The sequence below is a fragment of the Oncorhynchus mykiss genome, chromosome 2 (assembly GCF_013265735.2).
Source record: "Oncorhynchus mykiss isolate Arlee chromosome 2, USDA_OmykA_1.1, whole genome shotgun sequence".
Lineage (NCBI taxonomy): Eukaryota > Metazoa > Chordata > Actinopteri > Salmoniformes > Salmonidae > Oncorhynchus > Oncorhynchus mykiss.
Genome location: NC_048566.1, coordinates 13175905 through 13189884, shown reverse-complemented (window position 1 = coordinate 13189884; position 13980 = coordinate 13175905). Strand labels below are relative to the sequence as shown.

At 44.9% G+C, this 13980-nt stretch overlaps 1 protein-coding gene across 5 annotated transcripts; it reads left to right on the top strand.

The window, feature by feature from the left end:
• The first annotated feature begins 872 nt into the window (after window positions 1-872).
• On the top strand, window positions 873-13720 carry abhd5a (abhydrolase domain containing 5a). 5 transcript variants are annotated; one of them, XM_021587639.2, is made up of 10 exons: window positions 916-1015; window positions 4303-4401; window positions 4747-4844; window positions 4936-5105; window positions 5657-5859; window positions 10924-11078; window positions 11234-11345; window positions 11718-11904; window positions 12121-12189; window positions 12370-13720. In XM_021587639.2, exons 1-10 carry the CDS (start codon window positions 984-986, stop codon window positions 12466-12468), a joined length of 1224 nt encoding a protein of 407 aa, XP_021443314.2. In that variant the 5' UTR covers window positions 916-983; the 3' UTR covers window positions 12469-13720. The 5 variants fall into 5 exon arrangements, with proteins under 5 accessions (XP_021443346.2, XP_021443314.2, XP_021443332.2 ...); XM_021587657.2 differs by having other exon boundaries at window positions 962-1015; window positions 4321-4401; XM_036938328.1 differs by lacking the exon at window positions 916-1015 and adding an exon at window positions 1707-1746.
• The last annotated feature ends 260 nt before the right edge of the window (window positions 13721-13980 follow it).

Sequence of the window (13980 nt, the reverse complement as noted above, 5' to 3'; positions counted from 1 at the left end):
CCTTTTGGACATTAACTATTTGCACATCATTAGAACACGGTATATAGCCATAATATGTTGTCAGTGTAATGTTCACTTTTAATTTCTGATTGTTTATTTAACTTTTGTTTGTTATCTATTTCACTTGCTTTGGCAATGTAAACATATGTTTCCCATGCCAATAAAGCCATTTGAATTGAAATTGATAGAGGACTCATCATGGATATTATCCAATTTGTCATGGACATTGCCATTGAGGGCTTTCACCATTTATACGTTTTCAACTGGATGGGGATTCCTATGAGTTGGTAGCAATCAGCCAATGAAGAAAACAATTAACTACTTTAAAATGGAGATAGCTTTAATGGGACTGCCCAAACTGTCACAGACGTTATAATGGCACAGATACAAAGATAAGTCCACCATCTCCATGGCCTGTTGTTCACACGCGTATCTGCCCTCTCATTGGCTAGAATGGGCTCCTGAGTGGCACAGCGGTCTAAGGTACTGCGTCTCAGTGCTAGAAGCGTCACTACAGACCCTGGTTTGTTTTCAGGCTGTATCACAACCGGCCGCGATTGGGAGTCCCATAGGGCGGCACAGAATTGGCTCAGCATCGTCCGGCCGGGTTAGGGATGGGCCGGGGAAGGCCGTCATTGTAAATAAGAATCTGTTCTTAACTGACTTGCCTAGTTAAATAACGTTTTTTTTTTTTAAATGGTCCCACCTGATCTCACCTCCTGCCTGCCTTCCATATTTGAGGACATGTGTTTTGATTGTTAGAGCATATTTGAGGACATGTGTTTTGATTGTCAGAGCATATTTGAGGACATGTGTTTTGATTGTTATCTTATCAATACAATAGACACTCTTTAGTTTGCTTCCGTTTAGATCCTTAAGTAGTAAGGGTTTCCATTGCAAAAGTTTTGCAACGGAAACCTCCTAATGAATACACGCCAGGTGATGTCATGTTTTGTGGATCATGTGATTTGGCTGTGTGAAGAATGGCTGACCAAGCGGTGACTACTGAGAGAGGGTGAGTGTGTTTTTTTTATAAACAAACTTAGAACCGCTCTTTTAAATATAACAATATTGATAAAAGCGACCCACAAAAAGTTAATCATGATACAATATGTTTCCCTTGTCTTGTTATTAGCTAGTCCTAGCACGTTGATTGTTCTTGTTTGTCGTCAAGCACCTGTAGACTGAAGTTAATTTTCAATTGACTTAACACACTCGTGGCAACAATGTTGCCATTTCAGGACTTGACGTGTAAGTCGCCTTGTTTATAGTTTATGCCGGGTTCAGGTGCATGTCGGAGCTAGGAAACTCGGACATTTCGACTTGCTAATTAGTTGAACGCGGTAGGTGATTGACAACAACAAGTTAGAAAGTCGGACATTTCCGATGTTCCTAGTTCCGACTAGCACGTGAAAGCGGCATTGGTCCGGGTTAAAAAGTCATGAAACCGAAGGAGCGGTTTAAAGCTTGAAATGAACAGCTGTGTTGGAATGCGAACAATATGAGTGTCAGTTCTGACTGTATGGTGCGGGAGGATGACGGGAATGGTCGGTAGTGGAAAGACATAGGAAGAAGAGAGATCATGATACAGAAAGCAGTGAAGCGTCTAGTGAAGAAAGCATGAAGAGGGCCTAGGTATGAAGCAAGGGTAGTGATGTGTTGGAGTGGAAAGCGGTGATAGTGTTTGATGAGACCACGGGGCCTCACTTACACCCTATCTGACTAACTCATGCCGTAGAGAAAAAGGTAGGTGAAGTGAAATTAGCTCGATTCATTGGAAATGGTAGATAGTTAATATAGTGTGGTAGCCAGGCTCAGCAAGAGACTATTCTGAAAATGGAAAAGCTTAACGTAAATGGGAAGAAGATTAAAAGCCATGTCCCTGGTTCTTATGCTAGATTGGGGGAAGTCATCACTGTGGTCCCAAAATCTATGTCCATAGATGATTTTAAAGAAAATGTGACGGGAGGCAGAGTAATTGAGGCCAAAAGGTTGATTGGTAGGAAAGAGGGTCAAACAAGTGAAAGATTATCAGTGGTGGTGAGGTTTGATAAAGTCTTGCTGAGAAAAGTACAGCTCCGATTCCTTAGTTTCAGTGTTAGAGAATGTGTCCCATACGCACTGCAATGTTTTAAACGCCAAAGAATGTAGCGGCTCAGTGTAAAGGAAAGAAAAGATGTGCCAAGTGAGTAGGGACACATGGTTATGGTGAATGTGGGAGCAATGTGAAGGTTAAGTGCAGTAATTGTGGGGGGGAACACTGTAGCATTTGGTGGATGCCAAGTACAGAGAGTCTCGGAGATATAGGATCAGTCGTGATGTATCGTATCGCTTTTATTGGTAAGGTTATTAATGCGACTCGGGTTGTGAAAAGCAGAAGGTTATTGTGGAGACGGCAAAAGAGATATTGGGGGTAACAGATGTTACTGTTGAAATGGTTGTTGATATGTTGAACAATCCTAAGGGTGAAGTGTTTCAGCATGATACAGATACATTTTAATGGTGTTAGTGAGGGTTTTGGGGGGCAGAGTGGAGGGTGTCTTTGACAGTGTCATATCTCAATATGTTTTAGGTGTTGTTTACATGTACATAGACTACTCATAGACTACTTAGACTACTTATATTTTAAATGTCCATGTTTCTATTTTCTGATCTTAATTTAGGACAATTCCACGGTGATGGAATTATCCTGAGAAATTCTATGGTCATGGAATTATGCCCAGACTCAGAATTTTCACTTTAAAATGTATACCAAACAAAAAAACATTGATTTCAAAGTTTAACCAACCATATAACTAACTCTATGCAAAAGGACTTAACCATTTCCACACAAAATATACAGTAAGAACTGTGCAGATATAAAGTTTGGTAACAGAATATCAGAATAATCGCTCTCGTTGGCTGGCCCTCGCGTCATACTCGTCGCCAAACCCACTGGCTCCATGTCATCTACAAGACCCTGCTAGGTAAAGTCCCCCTTATCTCAGCTCGCTGGTCACCATAGCATCACCCACCTGTAGCACTCGCTCCAGCAGGTATATCTCTCTGGTCACCCCCAAAACCAATTCTTCCTTTGGCCGCCTCTCCTTCCAGTTCTCTGCTGCAATGACTGGAACGAACTTCAAAAATCTCTGAAACTGGAAACACTTATCTCCCTCACTAGCTTTAAGCACCAGCTGTCAGAGCAGCTCACAAATTACTGCACCTGTACATAGCCCACCTATAATTTAGCCCAAACAACTACCTCTTTCCCTACTGAATTTATTTTATTTTATTTATTTATTTATTTATTTAGCTCCTTTGCACCCCATTATTTTTATTTCTACTTTGCACATTCTTCCACTGCAAATCTACCATTCCAGTGTTTTACTTGCTATATTGTATTTACTTTGCCACCATGGCCTTTTTTTGCCTTTACCCCCCTTATCTCACCTCATTTGCTCACATCGTATATAGGCTTGTTTCTACTGTGTTATTGACTGTGTTTGTTTTACTCCATGTGTAACTCTGTGTTGTTGTATGTGTCGAACTGCTTTGCTTTATCTTGACCAGGTCGCAATTGTAAATGAGAACTTGTTCTCAACTTGCCAACCTGGTTAAATAAAGGTGTTCTCAACTAGCCAACCTGGTTAAATAAAGGTGTTCTCAACTAGCCAACCTGGTTAAATAAAGGTGTTCTCAACTAGCCAACCTGGTTAAATAAAGGTGTTCTCAACTTGCCAACCTGGTTAAATAAAGGTGTTCTCAACTAGCCAACCTGGTTAAATAAAGGTGTTCTCAACTAGCCAACCTGGTTAAATAAAGGTGAAAAAATAATAATAATAAAAAAATAAAACCCAGGGAGATTTTACCGTAATTTTGTTACCAAATTTAGCATCTGCACAGTTTTTCCAGTAAATTGTTCAAAGTAGTCATTGTGCATAGAGTTGGTTTGTTAAACTTCTAAATCAATATTTTTTTTGATTGGCATACAGCGCAATTCAGCTACTGTGGAAATGCCATATTGACAATGCCTAAAGTAAAATGTTTTAGGAAGGCTTGAAAGCTTTGTTCAAGTGTTTTTGTAAGCCTATAGGCCAGTACACTACAACCTTCTCCACTACTGCAACCCAATTTCAAGAACCAATTATCCAATACCTTATCTGTTTTATAATTTAGGATGTAACTAAGTCCAATGCAGCGAATCCCATCCCCAACACTAACTGCATTTCCCCATTCAATGAACACAAGCACATGTGATTAATAAGGCTATTGCATGTCGTCCCTGGCATATAACATCCCTTTTTCCACTCTGTTTTTTAGTTTGTTTTTTGGCTGCAGACTGGCTCAGCGAATACTGATGTTTCTTGGTATTCATAGTCTTTTCTACAATTTGTTGAGTGTCCTGGACAGAACGTTGAGGTAACCTACCTACCGGTGTGATTGTCAGACTAACTCCACCTCCCCGGCCGCACCCCACTCATATGCTGCTAGTGCAACTCTAACTCCCTGCTGCATGCAGTGCTTGAGGCAGGAAGTAACATCCCTGGCAGTTCAATCAGTTAACAAACCCTGCATGTCATTTTATTTTCACCTATCCCCGAAGCATGTTTACAAGTTGTTGTTTTTTTACATTTAATGTCTCGTCTCCTTTTTGCTGTGAAATATTACAACCGTCAGCAACATGACTCCTGACTACCAATGTAATCCCAGACCGTATAGGCTATAGCCTAGGCTGGTTGATGAGTTGTGTCTGTGTCTATGCAGGTCCTGGACTTCCACGGCATGGATCACCAGCTGGCTGCCCTCCTGGTGCCCCACCTCCCAGAACCAGCTCAAGACTGCAGAGGAGAAGATGCTGCAATGTAAGGAATTTCTCTCTCCTTTACCATCAAACTGTATTTCCAGCCATGGCCAATTTGTGGATTATTATGTGTGGATCCTTCTCATCCCCAGGCATCACAGGCAAGGTGTCCCAGCAGTATGTCCCAATCTCGGATGGTAACATGCTGTGGACCCTCACATTGAATGGAAACATGAAGAACCAGACTCCCCTGGTGCTGCTGCATGGCTTCGGTGGAGGGGTGGGCCTGTGGGCCCTCAACCTAGACGCCCTGGCCCAACAGGTTAGTCTCTGAAGCACACGCTTCTCTTGTAGCGTTGGAAAGCCTGAGGAAGTTCTCCTCAGAGAGACCATGTAAAGGGGTGTGGTACGACAGAGTCTAGATAGAAACTAGTGCACGTTGCCATATATCAAACCACTGCAGTATTTTGCATGGTTGCGGCTCTGAACAGGTTGTTATAATCATATTTCTGATGTTTATGTAAGGATGAATAAGGTACGTAACTAACGGTGTATAGGCTACTACAAGGTAGGAAAAGAAACAAGGAAATGCCTCTTCGGAGGGGAAACTTCATTTCTACTCACAGCCAATCACATACTGAATTTCTCCAGACTTCCAAAAGAGATTTGGAGGATGGTCACAGGAAACTACCAATATGTCAACTGGTCAACCACACCTGCTATATATAACTAGCTCTAATTGTTGTCTGACTGCTATATATTTTGTGTATGCTTTCTTTTTAACACTGACTTCTATTTTTAGTAAGTTTTATCATGTTGTGTAGTGCCTTTACAAATAAAATGACTTTTCATTATTATTATTGTTAATAATAGAGGCCCGTCTATGCCTTTGACCTGCTGGGCTTCGGCCAGAGCAGCAGGCCCTACTTCAGCTCCGACGCCAAGGAAGCTGAGGCCCAGTTTGTGGACTCCATCGAGCAGTGGAGGGCTAAAGTCGGCCTGGAAGCCATGGTCATGCTGGGACATAACTTTGGAGGTTATTTGGCAGCTGCTTATTCGCTCAAGTATCCCACCAGGCAAGTATCACCTGACACCACCCAACACTTTCCCCAGTTCAGAACCATAGACAGGTTTCAATATGAATGGTTGTTTTATTCCTTAGTATTTAGCCACCTCCTTGGGTTAAAGATAGAATACTACATGTGTTTAGCCACCTCCTTGGTTAAAGATAGAATACTACATGTATTTAGCCAGTCCTTGGTTCACCCTCCTATGCTTGACTAATACTGTACACCCCAGACCTCACGGGATGTTGGTATGCAGGTGCTAACCTCTGATAACAACATGAATGTCCTTAAAAAGTGTCCCCTCTGTGCTGTATCTCAACTGAATCATCTTCTCTCACTGTGTTGCTAAGATTTCAGCAGGAACCTAACTCATTATAAATGTCTCCAAAACCTCATCACACTCAGATCAGAACAGCTTAAAGCAGCCAGCCAGCCAGCCACATCCTGTCCTTCTAGTATTAAAGCAGCCAGCCAGCCACATCCTGTCCTTCTAGTATTAAAGCAGCCAGCCAGCCACATCCTGTCCTTCTAGTATTAAAGCAGCCAGCCAGCCAGCCACATCCTGTCCTTCTAGTATTCAAGCAGCCAGCCAGCCACATCCTGTCCTTCTAGTATTCAAGCAGCCAGCCAGCCAGCCACATCCTGTCCTTCTAGTATTCAAGCAGCCAGCCAGCCACATCCTGTCCTTCTAGTATTCAAGCAGCCAGCCAGCCACATCCTGTCCTTCTAGTATTCAAGCAGCCAGCCAGCCACATCCTGTCCTTCTAGTATTCAAGCAGCCAGCCAGCCACATCCTGTCCTTCTAGTATTCAAGCAGCCAGCCAGCCACATCCTGTCCTTCTAGTATTAAAGCAGCCAGCCAGCCACATCCTGTCCTTCTAGTATTCAAGCAGCCAGCCAGCCAGCCACATCCTGTCCTTCTAGTATTCAAGCAGCCAGCCAGCCACATCCTGTCCTTCTAGTATTCAAGCAGCCAGCCAGCCACATCCTGTCCTTCTAGTATTCAAGCAGCCAGCCAGCCACATCCTGTCCTTCTAGTATTCAAGCAGCCAGCCAGCCACATCCTGTCCTTCTAGTATTCAAGCAGCCAGCCACATCCTGTCCTTCTAGTATTCAAGCAGCCAGCCAACCACATCCTGTCCTTCTAGTATTCAAGCAGCCAGCCAACAACATCCTGTCCTTCTAGTATTCAAGCAGCCAGCCAACCACATCCTGTCCTTCTAGTATTCAAGCAGCCAGGCAGCCACATCCTGTCCTTCTAGTATTCAAGCAGCCAGCCAGCCACATCCTGTCCTTCTAGTATTAAAGCAGCCAGCCAGCCAGCCACATCCTGTCCTTCTAGTATTCAAGCAGCCAGCCAGCCACATCCTGTCCTTCTAGTATTCAAGCAGCCAGCCAGCCACATCCTGTCCTTCTAGTATTAAAGCAGACAGCCAGCCACATCCTGTCCTTCTAGTATTCAAGCAGCCAGCCACATCCTGTCCTTCTAGTATTCAAGCAGCCAGCCAGCCACATCCTGTCCTTCTAGTATTCAAGCAGCCAGCCAGCCACATCCTGTCCTTCTAGTATTCAAGCAGCCAGCCAGCCACATCCTGTCCTTCTAGTATTCAAGCAGCCAGCCAGCCACATCCTGTCCTTCTAGTATTCAAGCAGCCAGCCACATCCTGTCCTTCTAGTATTCAAGCAGCCAGCCACATCCTGTCCTTCTAGTATTAAAGCAGCCAGCCACATCCTGTCCTTCTAGTATTCAAGCAGCCAGCCAGCCACACTGTCCTTCTAGTATTAAAGCAGCCAGCCACATCCTGTCCTTCTCTAGTATTAAAGCAGCCAGCCACATCCTGTCCTTCTCTAGTATTAAAGCTGCCAGCCACATCCTGTCCTTCTAGTATTAAAGCAGCCAGCCACATCCTGTCCTTCTAGTATTAAAGCAGCCAGCCACATCCTGTACTTCTAGTATTAAAGCAGCCAGCCACATCCTGTCCTTCTAGTATTCAAGCAGCCAGCCACATCCTGTCCTTCTCTAGTATTCAAGCAGCCAGCCACATCCTGTCCTTCTAGTATTCAAGCAGCCAGCCACATCCTGTCCTTCTAGTATTGAAGCAGCCAGCCAACCACATCCTGTCCTTCTAGTATTCAAGCAGCCAGCCAACAACATCCTGTCCTTCTAGTATTCAAGCAGCCAGCCAACCACATCCTGTCCTTTTAGTATTCAAGCAGCCAGCCGGCCACATCCTGTCCTTCTAGTATTCAAGCAGCCAGCCACATCCTGTCCTTCTAGTATTCAAGCAGCCAGCCACATCCTGTCCTTCTAGTATTCAAGCAGCCAGCCAGCCACATCCTGTCCTTCTAGTATTAAAGCAGCCAGCCACATCCTGTCCTTCTAGTATTCAAGCAGCCAGCCAGCCACACTGTCCTTCTAGTATTAAAGCAGCCAGCCACATCCTGTCCTTCTCTAGTATTAAAGCAGCCAGCCACATCCTGTCCTTCTCTAGTATTAAAGCTGCCAGCCACATCCTGTCCTTCTAGTATTAAAGCAGCCAGCCACATCCTGTCCTTCTAGTATTAAAGCAGCCAGCCACATCCTGTACTTCTAGTATTAAAGCAGCCAGCCACATCCTGTCCTTCTAGTATTCAAGCAGCCAGCCACATCCTGTCCTTCTCTAGTATTCAAGCAGCCAGCCACATCCTGTCCTTCTAGTATTAAAGCGGCCAGCCACATCCTGTCCTTCTAGTATTAAAGCAGCCGGCCAGCCACATCCTGTCCTTCTAGTATTAAAGCAGCCAGCCAGCCACATCCTGTCCTTCTAGTATTAAAGCAGCCAGCCAGCCACATCCTGTCCTTCTAGTATTAAAGCAGCCAGCCAGCCACATCCTGTCCTTCTAGTATTAAAGCAGCCAGCCAGCCACATCCTGTCCTTCTAGTATTAAAGCAGCCAGCCAGCCACATCCTGTCCTTCTAGTATTAAAGCAGCCAGCCAGCCACATCCTGTCCTTCTAGTATTAAATCAGCCAGCCAGCCACATCCTGTCCTTCTAGTATTAAAGCAGCCAGCCAGCCACATCCTGTCCTTCTAGTATTAAAGCAGCCAGCCAGCCACATCCTGTCCTTCTAGTATTAAAGCAGCCAGCCAGCCAGCCACATCCTATCCTTCTAGTATTAAAGCAGCCAGCCAGCCAGCCACATCCTGTCCTTCTAGTATTAAAGCAGCCCGCCAGCCACATCCTGTCCTTCTAGTATTAAAGCAGCCAGCCAGCCAGCCACATCCTGTCCTTCTAGTATTAAAGCAGCCAGCCAGCCAGCCACATCCTGTCCTTCTAATATTAAAGCAGCCAGCCAGCCACATCCTGTCCTTCTAGTATTAAAGCAGCCAGCCAGCCACATCCTGTCCTTTTAGTATTAAAGCAGCCAGCCAGCCAGCCACATCCTGTCCTTCTAGTATTAAAGCAGCCAGCCAGCCAGCCACATCCTGTCCTTCTAGTATTAAAGCAGCCAGCCAGCCACATCCTGTCCTTCTAGTATTCCAGCAGCCAGCCAGCCACATCCTGTCCTTCTAGTATTAAAGCAACCCGCCAGCCACATCCTGTCCTTCTCTAGTATTAAAGCAGCCAGCCAGCCACATCCTGTCCTTCTCCAGTATTAAAGCAGCCAGCCACATCCTGTCCTTCTAGTATTCAAGCAGCCAGCCAGCCACATCCTGGCCTTCTAGTATTAAAGCAGCCCGCCAGCCACATCCTGATTATCCTAATTGGCTCTGAATTAAGGACAAAATGCTCTTAATCTGACTGGGGCACTTTGGCTATGTTTAGACAGGCAGCCCAATTCTGTTATTATTTTCCACTAATTGGTCTTTTGACCACTGATCTTTTCACATCAGATTTTTTTCAGAGCTCATCTGATTGGTCAAAAGACCAATTAGGGAAAAAAATATCAGAATTGGTCTGCCTGTCTAAATGCCGCCTTTATTTCCCCTGTTCAGTTCACCGATGGACAAATCACTTAATAAACTGTGCCCTAGTGGTTTAGATTATTTCCTTTCCAGACCTTTCAATACGACATCAACTTATTTTGTTCACAACCATAGAGACGTTTCAGTTATTTCAGATTGGTGTTGATGGAGTCTGGTCTTTCCTCTTCACTGTCCTGTAGGGTGTAACACATGGTGCTGTTGAGCCGTGGGGCTGACCTTTCCTCTTCACTGTCCTGTAGGGTGTAACACATGGTGCTAGTTGAGCCGTGGGGCTGACCTTTCCTCTTCACTGTCCTGTAGGGTGTAACACATGGTGCTGGTTGAGCCGTGGGGCTGACCTTTCCTCTTCACTGTCCTGTAGGGTGTAACACATGGTGCTGTTGAGCCGTGGGGCTGACCTTTCCTCTTCACTGTCCTGTAGGGTGTAACACATGGTGCTGTTGAGCCGTGGGGCTGATCTTTCCTCTTCACTGTCCTGTAGGGTGTAACACATGGTGCTGGTTGAGCCGTGGGGCTGACCTTTCCTCTTCTTCACTGTCCTGTAGGGTGTAACACATGGTGCTGGTTGAGCCGTGGGGCTGACCTTTCCTCTTCACTGTCCTGTAGGGTGTAACACATGGTGCTGGTTTAGCCGTGGGTCTGACCTTTCCTCTTCTTCACTGTCCTGTAGGGTGTAACACATGGTGCTGGTTGAGCCGTGGGGCTGACCTTTCCTCTTCACTGTCCTGTAGGGTGTAACACATGGTGCTGGTTGAGCCGTGGGGCTGACCTTTCCTCTTCTTCACTGTCCTGTAGGGTGTAACACATGGTGCTGGTTGAGCCGTGGGTCTGACCTTTCCTCTTCTTCGCTGTCCTGTAGGGTGCAACATATGGTGCTGGTTGAGCCGTGGGTCTGACCTTTCCTCTTCACTGTCCTGTAGGGTGTAACACATGGTGCTGGTTGAGCCGTGGGTCTGACCTTTCCTCTTCTTCGCTGTCCTGTAGGGTGCAACATATGGTGCTGGTTGAGCCGTGGGTCTGACCTTTCCTCTTCACTGTCCTGTAGGGTGCAACATATGGTGCTGGTTGAGCCGTGGGTCTTACCTTTCCTCTTCACTGTCCTGTAGGGTGCAACATATGGTGCTGGTTGAGCCGTGGGGCTTACCTGAGCGTCCAGACACAGAAGACCAGGACAGGCCCACCCCCGTGTGGATCAAAGCCCTGGGAGCCATGTTGAGCCCGTTCAACCCCCTGGCAGGGCTACGACTGGTGGGGCCACTGGGTAAGACTGGCAGCCTGTCTGACTAGATGGATGACAGACATAGAAATACTACTGTAAATTACATTTCAGTTACATACCTGTCTGACTGGATGACTGCATTGTTTATGGGATGGAGATTTTACCAGCATTCAAACCCACCTCCTTTGTTCTTCAAGGTCCCACACTTGTTTCAGCTCTAAGACCAGACTTCAAGAAGAAATACTTGTCCATGTTCAACGACGATACGGTCACAGAGTATATCTATCACCTGAATGTCCAGACTCCCAGGTTAGTCCCTCCCTCTCTCTCTCTATTTAGTTCCTATTTGAGTTCACTGGCTTTTTATCTCCACTTACTCTGGGCCTGTATTTACAGTCTCAGCCTGAGTGAGTTTCAATACAGTTCACTTCCAATGTTTTCCTCTTAGACCATAATGAAGATGTTATGATTCAATTCTGAAATGCTTTTGTGATATAGGCTGTGATTTTCATTTGTCTCACACCCTTATTTCAGTGATAATGTTAGTTTTACTCTGTTGTAGTGGTGAGTTCAAAGTAGCTGCTTATTAAGGATTATTCTGAGAAGATCAGATATATCGTATACATTACTGCTGTACTTCTCCCTCTTTAGTAATAATCATGTTTGTTTACTCTGTTGCAGTGGTGAGACAGCCTTCAAGAACATGACCATCCCATACGGGTGGGCCAAGAGGCCTATGCTGCAGAGGATTGGCCTGCTCCATGCTGACATCCCTATTACTGTGATATATGGGTCACGCTCCAGCATCGACGGTAACTCGGGCAACGCTATCAAAGAAATGAGGCCAAACTCTCATGTGGAGATCATAGTACGTTTCAATTCCTTTAAACTGAACACTTAAGATGCTGTCTGTGTGTGGTTGTCTAGTAATGCGTGAGACAGCTGGCTCAGCTCTTATATTCAGCTTTATTCAGCAGGTGGCAGGAAAAAAAGTGAATTGAAGTGTTAAATCCTAGATGAATATAATTTTCCAGAATGTGTATTTGATCTCATATTTCTATTCCTCCTCCTCTCTCTCTCCCAGGCTATCAGAGGAGCGGGCCACTACGTCTATGCTGACCAGCCAGAGGACTTCAACCACAGAGTGCTTCAGGTGTGTGACGCGCTGGGCTGATGGGGGGGGGGTGGGGCACTAGTTAACCTGCGGAGAGTGACGTGTTACACCTGTCATGCCCAGAGCTTGTCCTCTCAGTGAGCATGTGATCTGTGAGGATAGAGGACTGGGCATACAGCTCAATAGGGCTTTATTTTACCTCAATCATCCTCACTTTAGGTCCTCAGTAGTAGACCTACCACCACCAGCACAGCAGACCTGCTAACTAGGGAAGGACCCCGTGTTGAAAAGATGATTCTCCTGGATTGTTTGGTTTGACACTTGTATTCATTCTACTGACAAAAGAGAATGGCTCATAGTTGTTACTGCTTGTTGTGATTTTGGTCATTTTGTGATGAGTGTGTCAGCTTTTAATCTGCTGTTTTAAGAAATGTGATTCTCAGAACGATACAGACTACAATTTGACCACTTGTGGATTATTCTCATTCTGTCAAAGATCCTTTGTGAGATTATTTAGAAATGTGTCATTTGCGTCATAACAGCTCATGTAGATATGACCACGGACCATAGAGTTTTCATTTAAAAACACATGATTGTGGAACTTCTAGACCTCTGGTTTTGCTGATGGGCTCCTGAGTGACACAGCGGTCTAAGGCACTTCATCTCAGTGCTTCATCTCAGTTCCAGGCTGTATCACAACCGGCTGTGATTGGCAGTCCCGTAGGGAGGCGCACCATTGGCCCAGCGTCGTTAGGGTTTGGCCGGGGTAGGCCGTCATTGCAAATAAGAATTTCTTCTTAACTGACTTGCGTAGTTAAGGTTAAATAAATCCCAAATATAAAAAGATTTCCCCATGACAAGCGAAGTGCCTTTTTAATGACCTAGTATGTGACCAGGGACTACAGTCATTGCTGCTGCTTTTTGGTCTTGTCTTTTTATGGGTCCTTTTGTAAGTGGTCGTTTTCACTTCAAGATGTTCTAATTATGTTCTCATTCATAGTGTTTTGGCTCTTGTTGTGGTCTAGTGTTAAATAATCCACGTATTAATAGCTAGCGTGTGCAGGTGAAGGAAAACGCAGCATCAGAATCTAGTAATTGAAGATAACTACTCCATTCTTCTCAGCTGCCATTGTGGGGAAAGAAGGTTCGGCCTCAATAAATCCCATTCATTCATTGCAACAGTATTTGATAGTATTATTAGGCACCTGTCCAGGGTGTCTGGAAAAGCACAGTATCTAGGTCTAAGATCAGTTAGCATAGCTATAGCAGCCTGTCCTCTTATTTCATATAGGTGGCAGCTAATATCTCTGTGTGTGAAGTTGCAGATTGGGTGAGTTACTTAGACTTTTACAGCCACTTTACCCAGTGCACCGTTTACTAGATGTGCTGAGCCCAAGGATAAGGTTTGATTAACTCCTGAACATGTGGATGCCTTTGTATTGTTGTCCTGTATATCATTGTAAGTCTCCAATCACAAGTCAATTACCGTGGGGAAGAACAAATGGTGCTTCTCTATTCATGTATTGTAAAATACCTGTAAATAATAAAGATTATATTATGATTTCCGTGGCCTTTGTTGTGACACATGTATATTTAGACTTGTGTTGTGAAGATCAACAATATTTCAGTCTTAAAAACTACAACTCTCATGGGCATTCTGTCTGAAAACCACCTTTACAATAAAAGATTGCAGTAAAAGTGGAGTAACTGCAGTAAAAGTGGAGTAACTGCAGTAAAAGTGGAGTAACTGCAGTAAAAGTGGAGTAACTGCAGTAATTGCGGAATAACTGAAGTGTACTGCAGTCAGAGTGCAGTATAACTGCAGTTACA